Below are 17,155 nucleotides of genomic sequence, written 5' to 3'. Positions count from 1 at the left end.
ACACAGGTGTGGGACTTTCTAAACTATAACCAATTAATTCAATTTGCCACAGATGGACTCCAATCAAGTTACAGACACATCTCAAGAATAATTAAAGCAAAGAGGGTGCAAACAGGGCACAAATTCATACACTAATCATGACACAATTAAACTCAAATGTCTATAAGGATAAAATTAAGTGATAATATATCCAAGTGGTCGACTTCCCTGTGAAATCACAATGTTCTGTAAAACACTTCTGGCCATAATTCAATGCTGTAACTCAGGAAGGGGAGATTGCAACCATATTTCCTGAAACTTGGTTGGTTGTCAGAGGCATACAACTGCTAGGTGGAAATTCTAGTTTGAACTACAAACACTTTGGTCTCAAAAGCTGATATATGAAACAAAGTAGGCCAAATGGTTAGATTGAGATTTTGGATGTATTTTCATGTGTTCACAATTAAGGCCAGAGAGTTCCTCACATTGACTAGTTCAAGATTGACACTTCAGTGAGATTGTGGTCTGGATCTCTGAAATACAGGAAGGTGATGGTCCCCACAGCAACACTCCTCTTCACTGGACCCTCCTCTATCTCGACCCTCAGAGGAGAAGAGACAGCAGAAGCATTGAGCATTTCAGAGACACCTGAAAGGAATGGAGTGTATTCCTGATATTTAATGAAATCACTTTTGTTTTTACCCCCATTTTTCATTATTTGATATAAAGGAGGTAAGGTCTTTTTCTATACAATCAGAGGGCTTATTCTGGGTGTAAATTTGTGGTAGAGAGCGCTTCTTTGTCAAGATAATCCATCTACCTGACAGGTGTGTCATATCAAGATGCTGATATTACTCAGCATTATCATTGTACAGGAGTGCCTTGGGCTGGTCACTATCAAAGTGAAAGGTACATCGAATCAGACTCACAACCGCAGACCACATGTAACCACACCAACCTTGGATCGTTCCTTCACATGCAACATCGTTTGAGACCAGCCACCCAGACAGCTGATGCAACAGTTGGTTTGCACAATCAAAGAATTTCTGCACAAACTGTCAGAAACCTCTTTGAGAAGCTCATCTGCACGTTGTCGTCATGACCAGGGTCGTGACCTGACTGCAGTTTATTGTCGTAACCCACTTCAATGGGCAAATGCTAATCTTTATATTTATGAATCTAAGTTTTCACTGTACCAGGTAGATGGTAGACACCATGTATATTGTCATGCGGGCTAATGTCGACGTTGTGAATAGAGTGCCCCATACGGTGGTGATGGGGTTATGGTATGGGAGAGGACTTTTGAGGCTCTGTTAAAGTGACTGGGTTCCTGGTCACTTCTGTGACCAAGGCCTTTGTTGCCCAGTTACTCAGTTTAGCCTGATGGCCAACTCTAGGAGGAGTCCTGGTGGCTCCAAACATCTTCCATTTTATAATTATTGAGGCCACTGTGCTCCTGGGAACTCAAAGCTTTAGAAATGGTTTTATACCTTTGCTCTGATCTATGCATAGCCACAATTTTATTGTGAGGTCTACAGAGACCTTCTTGATTTCATGACTTGGTTTTTGTCCTGACATGCAGTGTGAATTGTGGGACCTTATACACACAGGTGTGGGACTTTCTAAACTATAACCAATCAATTCAATTTGCCACAGATGGACTCCAATCAATTTACAGACACATCTTAAAGATAGGAGTACTACAGCACAGGGTCTGATTACTTTTGGAAATATCAGATTTCAGTTTTTTATTTTTAATAAATTAGCAAAAAAGTTAAAAAGTTAAAAAAACAAACATGGTTTCACTTTGTCATTAATTGTTATTGAGTGTAGATTGATGGAAAGAAAATGATTTTATTCATTCAAAATTAAATTCACATCACAGAAAAGTGTGCAAGAAGTGGAGGGATCAGAAGAATTTCTGAAGCCACTGTACACATGTTGTAGACCAAATGGGGTCAATGAGCAATTGTTTTGAGTTATTCATTGCCCAGAATTCTCACCCACACCACATCAAAACACAAATACCTTTGTGTGTGACCTATCAGCATATCAGCGACAACATGACACCATTGATGATGCAGTTATTACCAGGAGAGGGAAAGGACCATCATTTCCTGATAGTAAACCTCAACATAAAAACCAATTTGTTCCTCATGGAAACTCCATCTACGTATGTCACAGCTGTAGATGTAGAGGCTCTTGTCTTTAGACACCTGAGATTGTACCACTATTATATTGTGGGTGTGTTGCTGTGGATGGAGAGTAGCTTTGTGGTGGAATTCCTTGTTATTGAGTGTGTCCTACACAAAACCCAACTGCTTATGTTACACTATAACATGTAAACGGATATTTTTTGCATCCCAGGGTCCCTTTTGTCTTTATCTCCATATTTACCGTAGGAATCTTTCTTTATGATAAAACACAACAATGCAGGAAGCGTCAGTGCAGGAAAATCCTTCCAGTAATGGATCATATATCAGCAGGCCCTCATAATTATCACAAAATAAACAAACCTTTTCAACAATAATATCAGTCATATGATAACTGTTGTGTTTTCTATATAGGATAAGATCAGTTGACAGTGTTGACCTTACAGTACAAAACTTTCTTAGGTGTTTCCTTATCAGTCACAGTGACATCAGTCTGAGATGTCATTATTCTTTGTACTTGTTAAGGACTCGCTGAAGATTTGCCTGTGTTGTTTTGTTTATCATATGGGGAAAGATGCTGAAGGTAAAACAGCGCTGATGGTCAACCACAGCAATGACTTAGGATCTTTCCATATGATATTGGTCCAGTGCCGTATTCCCATTATAAATAAGCTTTTTTGAGGGAGCAAGTTTAAGTCTCTCTGACCTATCAGCTGCATAAGGTACACAACTGAGGGAGAGTTTAAGCCTCTAAAAAATAGATGTACTTTTTAAAGTAAAACTTGGGCCAAAATGTTTTGCCCCATGAAGAACTTCACACATTTATTCTTAAGTTTTTTGCTCTGTTAATTCAGAGCCCACAGTGTACTGTATAGTTGTAACTTAACCTGTGGACCCTTGTGGAAATCTACTATTTATATTTGGTGTCTTACCAAGAATGAAAGAAGTGATCAAAGTGACTGAAATAGTCTAGTCTAAATTACTTTAATTAGACAGCTGAACTTATTTTTGGATCTCTCATCTGTGTTAGCTGAAATCAGTATGGCTTTGGGGCAGAACACTCAGCACAAAACAGTGTCTCCTAAATTGTTCATTTTAAACTGCTGTGGACACTGAGGACATTGTACTGACCTGGTTTGTTTATCTAAAGACTGTGCATCACAATAGCCAATCAATTCCTGTTTTTACCAAAAAATTAGCTACTTTTTTCCAGCAGAGCATATTAGTTAGTGAGTATTTTTCAGCTATTGCTACACCTTTATTTTTTTAATAGGTCACTGTCCTCATCAATTGGCTGTTGAGCACTTAATAAACAATTAAATCATTTGTGTATGCCAAGGGGTGCCACACTTCCCTTCTTCACATCATTTTAACTTGTTAAAATGCTAACTATTTGTATAGCAGTTTGTTGAATATTTGATTATATTAAAATAAAGTATGATAAAATATATAAAACAAAAGTAAAGAAAAATAATTAATTTAAATAAAAGATGAAAGACTTAAACATTCATTTATATGAATAAATAAAAATAGATGAAGTAAAAACTGAAAAGTTATAACTAAATAATTCAAATAAATAATAAGCAATGAAATATATAATGGCCTCAGCATTTACTTTATATCATATGTAGCAGTGTGAACAAAATAAAATGAATGTCTGCAGTTAATGCAGAAACAAATCCTACCTGTAGTTCGTTGCACAATTTGACTATTATAATAGTTTTGATCTCAACTGTTATGCTCAGATGTAGCAGATAGTAATAACTGTTAACATTCAGAGACTTTTTATGTTTTATTGAACTAAACTTAAAAAACATTTGTGTTTTAAATAAACCTTTCAGTGTTCAGGTGTGAAGTCATCTCTTAATGTTAATTTTCAATTGTCAACTATCATAAACTTCATAAAGAACAATGCTGATCAATCCCCATTTAGATTCACGATTTGTAAGTAACCTAAGGTGGTCAACGCCACACCCCCCCCCCCCCACACCCCCCCACACCCCCCCACCCCCACCCCCACACACACACACACACACACACACACAAACACACACAAACACACACCCCCTATCTCACCATATTCTGCAAGACCACTGCAGAGCCTGTTCTGACAAGGTGTACTGACCTCTGACTGACAGACCCAGCAGCAGGTGGTGAGAGAGGTAGAATAGATCGTTGCTGCCCCCTGCTTTCCATTCGGGACACTTAAAACAAGAAAAATAAAATGCTGCACCAGCAGGCCCATCAACATTATCAAAGATCAATCTCACTCCTCCAATAGAGTGTTCATCCCACTAGCATCTAGAAAAAGGTTGAGCAGAATCTGGACCAGAACAACACAACAGTCTACTTGCCTTTTCTCACAGGCAGTTCAACTCTTCAACTCTCTTTTGCCAAGCACTGCTCACTCAAAGGTCTAACAACCCTCCCGCCTTACTCTCACATACACTCAAAAATAAGACACACGGTGGTGTATCACAAAAATTTGGCCTATGTACATATGCAGTCTTGGTTGCAGCCTTCCCATTCACTCTCACACCTGTACATAATACCTGAGAAGTAAACACTTGCATATCCAGTGGTTATCAGAACAATCAGTTCTGTAGTGTTTATAAACAATCAAAGAAAGTCTGTACAACCTGAAATCTCAGCCCTCTTTTCTTTTGTCAAGGGAACCAGGGTGATTATGTAGTGTATTATCCACTTCATTTCCTTATGTTGCAACATTCTAAATTGTTGCATGTTCTTCTTCTATGTGTGTCTCATCCTAAAGTCCAAGAAGGGTGTCAACCAAGACTTTGTCAAAGGTTTCCTTGAAACATCCATTGTAAGTTGAGTTTAAGGAATGTGCATTAGGGGGCAAAAGTGGTCAAACATTGGTTTTCTGTTACATACGGTACAAGAGACTCAGGATGTGGGGGTTTTTGCTGGCCTAAAAGGTCAAAGGCCAGAGACCAGAGGCCGTAGACCAGATGTGGTCAACTATTTGGGTGAAGGCTTCTTCTTATACGAAGAAGTGCACATTCCAAAGGTGGGTTGAGACAGATAAATAGAGGGGTTTGTGAGACGGTAGAGAAGAGATCTCACATTGGCAGAGATGCTCCAGGATTCTGCATTTTTTGACACTGTTTCTTTCTTGTAAATAAACCTCTTTTTGATTGCAAGTAAAGACTTGTCAGCGGTGATCACTTCTTCACATCAGCACCTCAAGATACCACAATAACTTCCATGTTGTTCCTACAAAATGATATCGTTCCTGTGGCACTCTAAAAGGACACACACCATAAGTTCTTATTATAGCTGTTACAAATACTCGGATTACATTAGCGCAATGACCAATGGGGAACATCCAACTCTCGCCCATCTGACCAATGGTCTAACATTATCTCTCCGTCATACAGCATTCAACTGACAAATGGTGTAACTTGGTCACTTGCTCACTCAGTCAATCATTCAGTCAGTGACATTTGCCTTCATAGGGCTGGCCCGAATGTTGTGTTCTAGCCAATAAGTAGACCATCTAGTTCAGCAAGTTCTGTAGCTTGATGTCTGTACCTAGTTATCCGTTAAATTAAAAACAGGCTGTGAACTTATTAATTGAGTTGATATGATGCACGCACATATTCAAACACGGTATAACATGAGAATGACTTTTGGCAAAGATAACAAGTTTCTTTACATGTGTACGTGAACAATAAAGATGAGAACAGAACAGTTGATCTAAATAATAATAACTATTTTATGATATGAACAACAATACATTTTATTCTTCATCTCATTTTACAATAATGTTTTAATATGTTTCTATGTTCATTTTATGGGTTTTTCAAGTGAAGTACTTGGTGCATGTAATTTCTTTGTTGCAAAGCACTTGGAGCTGAACTTCTTGCTATGAAAATAAAAATAAAGATTATTATTATCAGTAATAGTAGTTGTAGTAGTAGTAGTATTATAAAAGAAGATTAAGAAAATGGCTGGAATGTTTTCCATTAAATTGACAGAAGACCAATAGGGTTTAACTTCTGTTAACTCAACCATATTCATATACACTGGATAGAAGGTTGTGATTGGGTAAGTGCATCTGACAGAACAATGAGGTATTGTGATCTAAAAAGTATTTGTCATATCAATATGGATTTAGACATAAAATTTTTTGTTGTAACATGGAATTAGTTTCGCCTTATGTAGAAGAACTGGGAAGGGCACATAAATTAAATGCTGTTAATGGGAGAGGTTTTTTCCTGCGAATCTTCTGCACTGTATATATAGCACAGATTGGCAGTATCCAGTGTTCAGACTCACAGAGAAAACAAGAGAAAACTGGACAGCAGACAGGTATGGAGGCAAGATAATACTCACTGAAGTTAATATAAAGGGATATAATTACTTTGGGCTGTAAAATTTCTCTTGTGAGTTTCTCTCATCAGTCTCATTAAACAGCTGAAGTTCAGACTGTCTCAAAAACTAGATGGAAAATAAGATTATTCTCCTTGCTTGCACTAAATAATTGCCACATTTCAAGTTTATTTTCTCTCCCTCTGTCTCCATTCCTGACCACCACGGTCTCTATCCCATAAATTTTGGAAGCAGAAAAGCCTGGGGCATCAGCAGTCTAATGGAGATGACTACATCCACAGCTAAATCAGAGATCCAAGAGATCTACAACCAGCAGGGCTTTCTCTCAACACTGCCTGTATTGGACGAGATGGAGCTGAAGGAAGCCAGGCATGCCTTTTCTGAACTGGAGAGGGAATTCGGTAAGTACCACCAGAAGATACAGGAGAATGATGATGAAGAGGGCAGGAATGACTTGGATAAACTTGGATAAAATGAATGTGGATAAAATGGATAAAACTTGGATAACTTGGATAAAACTTGAATAAAATGAATGTGGTTTTTTGCTCAGTATAGACAATGAGTCTAATTCATGTCTGAACAGTACATCTGTATACATCAGCTTTTTGTTACACTTAAAAATGAATATAATGAGGCGTATTATGAGAGAGATTATGGACACATTACATGTGTGTATCCTCAGGTAAAGAGTACACCCAGTACAGCCTCCACAATGTTCACCTTCAGCATCCGTGGGTGATGGGTTTGGCCAAACACCCTCAAATCATGCGAGTGGTCAGAGCTATCCTGGGCCCCGACGTCATCCTGCTGGACTCCCGCTTCATCTGCAAATACCCAGCACTCAAACCAGCCAACATCCAGGAGAACGAAGAAGGTGAAACCAACCCCGATGGGAGTATTGGAGAGAATGAACTTCCATACGTGGCCTGGCATCAGGATATGAGGTAGATTTTAGATACTGAAAAAAACACTGGAAGGTTTTGTTTTGCATCATTTTGTTTTCTAACTGTAATTGTTGCGTTCACAGGTACTGGGGTATTGCTGGCGGCCCTGTTCTCTCTGTGTGGCTCGCTTTCGATGACTCACTGAAAGAGAACGGAGCCCTTCGGGTCATCCCAGGTACCTCAGCTGCTCATTTATGCTTCTCTTGCACATTTATCCCTTTTGCAACTGTCCTGGTGAAACGTTAAAGAAAAGTGTTACCTTATTTTCCATCATGTGTGGAATAACAACACTAGATTTACTTCATGAAATCAACAACCTGTTTCACAGAGTTGAGCCTTTTGTTCTTTGTGTGCCTGAAGGCAGCCACTGCTCTGGGATGTTGCCTCATCGTCAAGCCATCCGCCCTGGAAACATGCTGTCAGTCAACCAGGAAATCCCAGAGGAGCTGGTGCAGGCTGATGAAGCTGTGTTTTGCCCTCTCTTGGCTGGGCAGATGTCTGTGAGTTCAATTGTTTGTTAAAGTTCACAGGGTTACAAATAATTTAAATATACACATCAAGTATAATACAAGCTGTATGATTTCTGATTTTGATTTTCTTTTTATAAGATCCATGATGGACTCCTTGTCCATGCCAGTGATGCCAACACATCCCAGAGGAGGCGCTGTGGATTTGTGATCCGATATGTTCCCACCTGTGCTTACCCCATACAGGTGAGACAAACATAACAATACATTAATTCCTGTATTTCTGCAGGTAATCATTTTATAGTCTCTGACTTGTGTAGGTTATTGATCCCGACTCTTTCTGTTCCTGATAGGATCCTGATCGTCCCAGGAAATTTCATGCCACAATTTTGGCCTGTGGAACCGATCAGTACAATCATTTCTCAGGCAAAAGTCTGTGAAAACATCCTGAATTTGTTCTACATGCAACAACAATTACTTCCACATTTTACAGGAATGCATCTATGAAAATCTCTACTTATTTACAAAATATAATAACTGACATCATCATTTTCTGCCACATGCGTGTGCACAATCATTGACAAATCTCAGGGAATCTGGTTTCCACTTCACCTAAATTTTGCAGTTGTTGTTGTTGTTGCAAATGTATAAAATACAGAACAGTATAATCAAGCTTAATTACTGTAATCATTCATGACGTGATGTGTATTGTGTATGTGTATACATGATGTGTATTAAACAGTCAAAATCTAGCACAATGTGTGACAACAACTCAATCTTTCCTCTTCTGGTCTTTAATCAGTTATGGATACTTATGGGGAAAATGTTTTACATCATCCAACGTTTTTTTACATTTATGTCCTGTATTGCAACCCATGACCATTCATGCATAAGACAGACACAGTTTTCATTCAACATAAGGAGTCCTATCAAAATAATTTTAGTGAATAGTCAAACGGGGAAATAAAACTCATAAAAAATATAAACCTGCCTGTCTATACAGGTACGTTTCTAAAATCTTAAAGAAAATTGGAACTAATTTAATTAATCTAGTTCTGATTGGAAGTTTGTTTCATTGTTGAAAAATCATCATTCAAGTTTGTCTTAAGTCTGCATGTTACTTTTAACAACGTTTGGTTGCCAGAGTTCAGGGATCAGTGATGAATAATGAGTTTAAATATCAGAAATATCATGGAAATTAAGTCAGTTTAACAAAACACAGTGCAGGCATGTCTTTTATTGTGATGCATTAGCTATGTTGAGCAAGTTTCAAGGGGGTAGTAAAAACCTAAATTAAAAATTACACAGTGTTGCCTCACAGAGGCAATGGTTAAATGAATTAATATTCTATTGCACACCTGAAAAGATCCTGTGAAAGACAGCAATGTATGAAAAAATGGGCTTCTTTCCTGGCCTTAGTTCCAGCATTGAATCCTCTTGGCGAGTGAATTGATAGGGGCCCTTATCCCCCGTGACTGTGCTTCTCCTGTCAGCTTGATGCTGTTATACCTCAACACACAATGATACCTCATGCCTTTCCTGATTGACTTTTATATTTATGTTCTCTATTTTTCTTTTGTGAACAAGAAAAATCTTGTCCTGTTCTTGTCTGTCTTCCCTTTTGTGGTCTTGTTAATGCAAAATGATTTATATGCATCAATAAAAACATCTTTATAAAAAATTACATATGCCACTTGTGTGAATTGGGAAATTATTTTCAGTACTGTCAGAATATAGCACATAGGATTAACTAGGCTGATTGTACAAACTCACTGCTATGATCCCACAATACGAGAGTAGTGAGATGTCAATTTATTGTTGTTGTTTCAATAATATGGTTTTTCAAAGGCCAGATTGAAAATTGTCAAATTTGTTGTTCCCATCCATCCAAGTGTTGAGCAGCAACTACCTTTTAAACCAAGGGTAATTTGCATATAGGATGGTGGCATGTCAGATTTAGACTGAAGGCTCAGGGAAAGGTAGATATAAAACAGCAGCAGTAATTTATGACTTTTTAGAAATGTTTTTTATTGAATAAAAAAAAGCTGTGTGTGTGTGTGTGTGTGTGTGTGTGAGTGTGTGTGTGTGTGTGTGTGTGTGTGTGTCATCATGGTAAAATTGGGTCCTGGAAAGCAGGAACTACCACAAAAGTAGATCTGAGTAATCATATAATAATGCAGTAATAATGTAGTAACGACTACAGAGTGTTCATGAACCTACAATCTACAATCTACAAGCCTATAATCAGTGATGTTCCAAAGTCTGATATGCAAAGATTTGGTGGGTATACATGAATGTGTATCACCCCTTCACGTGCTGCTTTTGGTGCCTGATGTTGAGGCGGACCTTTCTCTGGACAAAGGCAACAATACCATACAGGGACATTTGAGTTGGCTTTGAAATCATAAAAAAACACTGTCCAAACACAAAAGCACATGTACTGTATGTGAGAACCCATTTCTACCCATATGTAGTGTATTTATGTTGCAGATTTTGCTTTTGCGATTTTCATTTTAGTCTTTGTAAAAACTGATAATGCTGTAATTTGCTCATTGACTCAACTTTTATTAAACACTGATTATGACATTGACAATATAACATCAGTGGACTGGTCAGTGAAGGTGAGATGAATTTAAGAGATACCACAGCTTGATAACCAGTACTTGTAAAGTAAAAACAGAAAATTGGCTTTGAAGTAATTAAATACAAACATAAGCAATCAACCAATGTCAGCAGGGATTGAATGTGGCAAATGAATTCATTAACAGAAGCACACAGTATGAAATTAAGACTTCTTAAGCCAGTTCCAGTGTCTCTTTAACCAAGACACCTACTCCATCAAAAACCTGATGAACTGGAGCATTGCACATGAAGGCACAGGTGGTGACCAGCTTGTTTTTGACATCAACATGAGCTTCTCCCACATCCTTGTTCACATGTTTGCAGCCCATCTCCTTTAGAGCACCTGCTGTCTTAGCATACGGCCACCTGAAGAGGACAACAGAGAGACACAACTGTAGAATACATTTTTTTATGTATATATCCATAGACATCTGATGGTGACAAACTATTTCACTCACTTTTCACACTCTTTGTCCTGTCCCACAGTGATCTCGCAGCCAGGCAGGATTTTGGCAGCGAGGATGGGGGAGATGCAGCACATGCCCAGCGGCTTTCCCGCTTTGTGGAAGGCCTTGATGATCTTCTCCAGCTGTGGCTGGATGGTGCAGTCCTTATTCTTCACTGCCCAGTCACTCAGGTTCTTAGCCACACCGAAGCCACCTGAATAAAAACACACAGTGCGTATTACAAAAGTGAAGATGAGAGAATTGTAAAATATTTTACTTTATGGTGTTTATTTACGGTGATGATAGTCTCACCTGGGATGATGGCCGCATCAAATGCTGTAACATCTAACTTGGCCAGATCAGTCACGTCACCCCTGGCGATACGGGCACTTTCCTGCAGGATGTTTCTTTTCTCCTCTGTAGGCTTCCCCTCACAGTGATTTACAACGTGCATCTGATCTGCATTCGGGGCAAACATCTGCACCTGAAATGAAACACTGACATGTAAAAAACTTCTATATCAGATCTTTTTAGAGTTGTTATTAAAGCCGACTGGATCTCAGTGATTCAGCATTATGACAGTGCTATCTTATTTGTAAACAAAGGGAAGTAAACATTGAATTGAAAGCTGCAAAGTCTGAGCACAAAGAATTTTAAATGGGGCTAGAGAAAATCATGCGTGTTTGACAAATAAATGCATTTTGATATGTTTGATATGACATTTTGTCTTCTTCTCCTGCAGTGGTGCTCTTACTTTTGCTCCAGCACGACTCAGGTGGACGAGGACAGCGGAGGCCTCGTGGATCTCTGTGCCATCATAGACGCCACAGCCTGAGAGAATAACTGCAACACGCTTCACCATGATTCCTGTAAACAAACAAGCAAAGCACATACTGTATGTCTAATGTAAAGTCTAAGGATTTAGACTGTTCAGACTACATGATTTGTGGACATGAAATGTTGGTCCCCTATTCATTTCCCTACCAGCTAGGAGGAACCAATTTCAATATCTGAGCATTTTGCATGTTTAAATAAAACAATTACAGAGCTAGATGAGAGAGGCCACCAGTAAAGAGAAGTTACAGGAACTGGTTTGAGCCTCTGATGGAATAAATACACGCAGCACTTGAATATGTATGATACAATTATTTAGCATTTCACCCTTTCCCTTGTGCATTTTCCAGTGCTACTTTTATAACATTACTGGATAAAGTTAAAGTTGTTAATAAAGTATTACATATAAAGCAGTGGTTGAATCATAGCAGAAGTAAAGATAGTGTAGATATAGTAGCTCTCACCTTGTATATGCAGGTAGCCAGGAAGTTGTGTTAAGTCGAGCTGCTCAGTAGAGGTGTGCCGGCTGAACTCTGAAGTAGACTCTTTATAGTCCTGCCTGCCTCTCCTGTCTCCTCCCACACCAACCTGCTGTCCAAAATGCTGACATCATGAAGTACAACAGAACCAGTTTTGGCAGTGAAATGCTGAATCTTTCTTCCCAGCTCCTTCTGTTTTAAATGCAAAAAATTCAAATGAAAACTTCAGAGCTCTGTAAATTAAAACTGTAAAAGTTACATAAAGCTCATTTCTGTTTCACATTTACAAAGCTATATATATGAATTAGATGAGTTAAATTAGAAATATAGTACTTACAGGATCCCCCCCCCCCCCCCCCCCCGGGCTAAATGCTGTTTCCTCTCTTGCGTGATGACGTCAGACGCCGCTGTATAAACGCAACCCTACGATCAGAAATTCACTCTTACTATGGCTCAACTCGACTCTCTGCATGCCTCTGTAGGCATACTGGGCATCTCTGGCGGTAAGATTTTGTTTTGTTTTTTTTTTTCCTTTTACAAACTTCGTTTACGAGGCTGTTATTATTTTAACAACTGCAACTCCACACCTTTTCACGTCTGAAAATCATTATATCGGTTGTCTTGTTGGCGGTATTTTTAAATCAGACATTGTTCGGCAATGCAGGTTAATATGTAATAATATAGTAAAATCTTGATTTGGTATGAAAAATAGAAATTGTAAGGATTTTGTGCAATTTTTTAGGATATAGACAATAAGACTAAAACCTCTGCTGGCCACTAACAAGAAACATAAAACTGACATTGTTGCCCACTGTTAATAATAGAAACAAATAGTATTATAGTAAGTTATAGTAAGATATACTGTCAAATAAGGAAGTGCTGGAGTTATTTAATTATTAAGGTGATAACTACATACAATATGGAATCAGTTTCAGTTAATCCTACTTTCAGGCAGACTTGCTGTGGCAGGAAGCAAAATCTCTATTTGCTTCTTTTGTAACTTTTGTAGCAATGGCTTTTGTTATAACTTGTAGGTTCTCTCCTGCTTTTGGTGAACGACTATGGCAGCTCTCCTGAAAGAGAGCTCATCCCCTACACTGCACTGGGGATTCTGCTCCTCATCATTGCAGCCCTCTTAGCTTATGCAGGTTGGTTTTGATGACTGAATATCACAAGTTTTATTTCATTTGTTGATTTGTGCTGTTAGTTGTTTTGTTCTAGTTTAAAAATTGTAATCCTCTCCCTGGTCTCTCTCCTCTGTTTACTCTCTGTCTCTTAGGTATCTGCCGCAGTCTGTCCTACGCCCAGCTGTTTTCGTCTGTGTGTCTGACTGTCTCCGCCCTGTGGTGTGGTTCAGGTCTGGTGTACATCCTGGTGGGGCAGGGAGTGCTGCAGCCCACAGACCTGAGATCCTCTCTGATCCCTGGTCTGGCAGCTTTCACTTTAGCTCTGCTCATCATCGGCAGTGTTGCACTCATAGTAAAGAAAGCAGTTCTGGCTGTCATAGCTATTGGCATTAGCCTAGCATGTGCCCATCAAATCGCCGGTCTGGCAGCTGCAGGTTTTGGTCAGTCTGCCACAGCTGCTAACTACCTTGTCGTCTGTCTGGTTGGTGTTTACTTTGGTGTTGGGCGTCTGCTGTCCATCATCACTCATGGCAAAGTGGAACCTCCAGGAACAGGCCTGAAGAGAAAAGCTGAGCTGAAAACAGAGCAGAACCAGGGGTGTAGCGATGCTGTGTCAGTGGGTTTGGTGATGAACTTGCTGTCTGCCTCTGTGTTAGCCTGTCCTCTGTTAGGTGTGGTCCCCCGGCTCTTCACTGGTCATGTCCCCTGGCTGTGGACAGCTGGAGTCTACCAGCTCGGCATGTGTGTCCTCTTTTATCGAGCCATGGACACACTAGTTGCCACGTTTTATGGCTTCACTGCTCTGTTGAGATTTGCAGAAGGTTACAGCGCTCTCTTATCGTTCTACTCAATCCAGCCTTTCTCCCCTGTTCCCTTCCCTGTCGTCTTTTCTGTGCTGTTCTTCGTCTTGGCTCTGTTCAGTTGTCAGAAAAGCTTGCTGGAGGGACTCTACCAATTATTCTTTGTTGCCTATTGTATTGCCATTGCAGCCCAGCCGCAAGGCTTCTTCCAAGGAGGCACTCAGGGTGTACAGGCAGCTATATTTGTGGTCTCTGCCTGCATGCTTTTAATTACCACTTTCAATATGGTCTCCAGTACCATGATTCCCACAGGGCAGGGCTATTTCAAGGCTTTAGTAACCAGGATGCAGAGATTTACCCTCAGAGCACATGATAAAGAACTGCATACACCTCACCTGGGTTACTCCAAATATGCAGATGCTGAGGTGTTAGGCCACGCTTGCAATGTATTGGCTGCTTTTGCTGTCACAGCCACAATTGGTGACAGAAATCCTCTTTATGTGCTGGTTCTGCCCTGGGTTGTGGTGGCTGGTGGGGCGCTCCAGCTGCTCTGTGGCTCAGTTGCATTCGCTCGGGGTAAAACCTTTGAGAGTGCAGTTTTTATGGTCTATGGCATGATGTGGACAGTGTGGGGGTTGACACGATACGGCGGCCTGTACGGTGAAACCAGAGGCTTCAATGTTTCTGTCGGGATCATTACCTTCATGCTGTTTAACATTTTAGTGACAGCTGCGGCGCTCTTTCTAAATATCGCCTGGTTTGTCTACTCCTTCACCTTCCAGCTCATCCTCATTAGCTTCCTGCTGGATGCAGTGGGTGCTCTGCCTTTTGGTTATGACATAGGAGTCACCATCATCTTTGGTCTCGTCAGTTTCTATTGTTTCCTGGGCCACCTTTTCAACAGCACCTTCCAGTCCCCCCAGATCCCCTTTGGGAAACCTTTCCTCAAGCTGAGAGGTGTTGGGGGAGGCGCCAATGTCTGTCCACATGTACCAGCCCGAAAGGCCACATCTGTCCAGCAGATTGCAGGTGAGATATAAAAGACAACAATGATGATTTCTAAAATAAACATTTGTTTATGTATGTGATGTGAGATTTTTGTCTTCTCTTCTGCAGAAATCATGAAAAACGGCGGCATATGTGGAATGCCTACTGACACCGTCTATGTCCTGGTGGCAGCTTGCAACAGGCCTGACGCAGTTGTTAAAGCTTACAAGTGAGTTTCTGTTTCCATGAACATGCCCTTATCTGCATTCATTAATTGTTCCACTCTCATTATTCTCTAATTGTTGTGTTTGACATCAGGGTGAAGAAGCAGGCGCAGGACAGACCCATGTCCATGTGGATCTCCTCCATCAAGCAGCTGGAGCCAGTGCGACACCTAATGAGCCCTCTGCTGCTGGACTTCATGCAGGCTGCGTGGCCCTCCTCCATTAGCATGGTTATACTCAGAGGTATGTGTGCGTTTGTGGATGTTTGCTTATTTGAATGTGTAATATTGTGTGTGTGTGTGTGTGTGTGTCTGTGTGTGTGTGTATGTGTGTGTGTGTGTGTGTGTTTATCTTTGCCTATGTGGGTGCCTTATGCTGCATGGTAGGTGTATTTTGAACATCACATTGGTTTCTTGTCTCACACAGGTCCATGGATGGACACTTTTGGTCTGGGAGATGCTGCCAAACACATAGGGACTCCACAAAGCATAGCTATCAGAAACCCAGACTGTGCTGTGGCCACCCACCTCATTAATCTGGTAAGTGTATGAGAAACACTGCGGGTCTGTGAGTGAAACTTGTTAGCAGAGCTTGTAGTGAATACAACTACCTCTTATTTCTGCAGGTGGGGCCCATCGCAGTAACCTCAGCTAACCCTACAGGCGAGGCAGACACAACTCACCACAACCAAGTTTATGCCAAACTGGGAGACAAGGTAATGACAATGATTTACTCTTGTTAAATACAAGAGGTACTTCTGTTTTGGTTTTTTTTGCAGTAAACTCTTTGTGCATTTTGCTTGGTAGGTGGATGGTGTTCTATGTGATGGCCCCTCCCCAGAGAACATTGCATCTACTGTGGTCGACTGCACTAAGATTGACACGGGACACATTGGTTTCTTTAGAGTGGGTCTCATTCCGAAATCCAAGGTAATATAAACATATTGTTCTGTTCATTCTGAGTACAGAGTTTAATGTATGCTCACACTAATGCTGTCTGCCCTTGTTTGCCTGCTGGGAAGGTTCTTCAGATCTTTGAAGAGGTTCAGAGGAGACACAGACAGGGGCAGACCAATCCAGCTTTTGAGCCTGATCTGCATCTACCAGACACACTACAGGACCTGAGGTCAGCAGAGGACAACACAACAGAGTCAGGAAGAGGAAGTGGAAGCTCAACACCAGCCACACTTTCACCTGAACAAAGCCCAGTCCTCAGAAATGGGTCATAGGATCAATGCACTGCTTAAAAGTGCTGCCACCTGCGTCATGAATATTATACTGTAATCTGATAAACACTGATGTGTTATCAAGTGTGTCTCTTTATCTGTGTGGTTTGTAGAGCAAACTCTATTAAGTGTTATTCTAATGCACTATCATTTGTTATGTGAATGTAATGTATATATAAAGTACTTTTTGTTTGTGTTGTGACTGTGGTGTTGAGTCGATAATAATAACATAAGTGCTGTGTGGGAACTTCCAGGATACTGTATTAAAATACACTACTTAAATACTCGTAAACTATACATAATAATAAACTATATAATTTAATGACATTAAAGTCATTTAAAGACAGGCACACCTACACTGCCATATCAGCTTCTGTCATGAAATTAAACAAATTGTCTGTTGCACTTTGATCATTTTACGTCATATTTTATCTTTTTTATTTAATAGCTGTTGATGATTGAACATGTGAACATTTTAATAAAAAACATTCACTAAGACTCAAGGATGAACT

At 40.0% G+C, this 17,155-nt stretch overlaps 3 protein-coding genes across 3 annotated transcripts; 2 read left to right on the top strand and 1 right to left on the bottom strand.

Annotated features, from left to right (window-relative positions):
• The first annotated feature begins 6,753 nt into the window (after positions 1-6,753).
• LOC111226756 (probable alpha-ketoglutarate-dependent hypophosphite dioxygenase) lies at positions 6,754-8,449 on the top strand. Its single transcript, XM_022752069.1, has 6 exons — positions 6,754-6,889; positions 7,171-7,432; positions 7,516-7,607; positions 7,793-7,932; positions 8,041-8,145; positions 8,253-8,449. Exons 1-6 carry the CDS (start codon positions 6,754-6,756, stop codon positions 8,337-8,339), a joined length of 822 nt encoding a protein of 273 aa, XP_022607790.1. The 3' UTR covers positions 8,340-8,449.
• Positions 8,450-10,453: 2,004 nt separating this feature from the next.
• Positions 10,454-12,363, bottom strand: LOC111226515 (ES1 protein homolog, mitochondrial-like). Its single transcript, XM_022751706.1, has 5 exons — positions 12,266-12,363; positions 11,722-11,834; positions 11,280-11,451; positions 10,980-11,181; positions 10,454-10,887 (listed from the first exon to the last, which is right to left on the bottom strand). The coding sequence occupies exons 2-5, from the start codon at positions 11,827-11,829 to the stop codon at positions 10,695-10,697; spliced, it is 675 nt and encodes a 224-aa protein (XP_022607427.1). The 5' UTR covers positions 11,830-11,834; positions 12,266-12,363; the 3' UTR covers positions 10,454-10,694.
• A 365-nt stretch (positions 12,364-12,728) lies between these two features.
• Positions 12,729-17,055, top strand: LOC111226508. The gene is made up of 9 exons (XM_022751697.1): positions 12,729-12,783; positions 13,315-13,428; positions 13,560-15,236; positions 15,324-15,423; positions 15,513-15,661; positions 15,845-15,957; positions 16,044-16,133; positions 16,225-16,347; positions 16,440-17,055. The coding sequence occupies exons 1-9, from the start codon at positions 12,729-12,731 to the stop codon at positions 16,644-16,646; spliced, it is 2,628 nt and encodes an 875-aa protein (XP_022607418.1). The 3' UTR covers positions 16,647-17,055.
• Positions 17,056-17,155: the final 100 nt, after the last annotated feature.

Source organism: Seriola dumerili, unplaced genomic scaffold (genome assembly GCF_002260705.1).
Source record: "Seriola dumerili isolate Sdu_G_001 unplaced genomic scaffold, Sdu_1.0 BDQW01000161.1, whole genome shotgun sequence".
In the NCBI taxonomy this organism is placed as follows: domain Eukaryota; kingdom Metazoa; phylum Chordata; class Actinopteri; order Carangiformes; family Carangidae; genus Seriola; species Seriola dumerili.
Note: the sequence above shows the minus strand (reverse complement) of the source record. Positions and strands in the feature narration are given on the sequence as shown.

Bases quoted from the DNA above. Each gene is read 5' to 3' on its own strand.
- LOC111226756 (XM_022752069.1), top strand. From the start codon at position 6,754: ATGACTACATCCACAGCTAAATCAGAGATCCAAGAGATCTACAACCAG. The intron at 7,433-7,515 runs GTAGATTTTAGA...TTGCGTTCACAG, and splicing joins GCCTGGCATCAGGATATGAG to GTACTGGGGTATTGCTGGCG. The intron at 7,933-8,040 runs GTGAGTTCAATT...TCTTTTTATAAG, and splicing joins TCTTGGCTGGGCAGATGTCT to ATCCATGATGGACTCCTTGT.
- LOC111226515 (XM_022751706.1), bottom strand. From the start codon at position 11,829: ATGGTGAAGCGTGTTGCAGTTATTCTCTCAGGCTGTGGCGTCTATGAT. The intron at 11,182-11,279 runs GTGAGACTATCA...GTTTTTATTCAG, and splicing joins TGATGCGGCCATCATCCCAG to GTGGCTTCGGTGTGGCTAAG. The intron at 10,888-10,979 runs GTGAGTGAAATA...TGTCCTCTTCAG, and splicing joins CAGGACAAAGAGTGTGAAAA to GTGGCCGTATGCTAAGACAG.
- LOC111226508 (XM_022751697.1), top strand. From the start codon at position 12,729: ATGGCTCAACTCGACTCTCTGCATGCCTCTGTAGGCATACTGGGCATC. The intron at 13,429-13,559 runs GTTGGTTTTGAT...TCTGTCTCTTAG, and splicing joins AGCCCTCTTAGCTTATGCAG to GTATCTGCCGCAGTCTGTCC. The intron at 15,958-16,043 runs GTAAGTGTATGA...TTATTTCTGCAG, and splicing joins CCACCCACCTCATTAATCTG to GTGGGGCCCATCGCAGTAAC.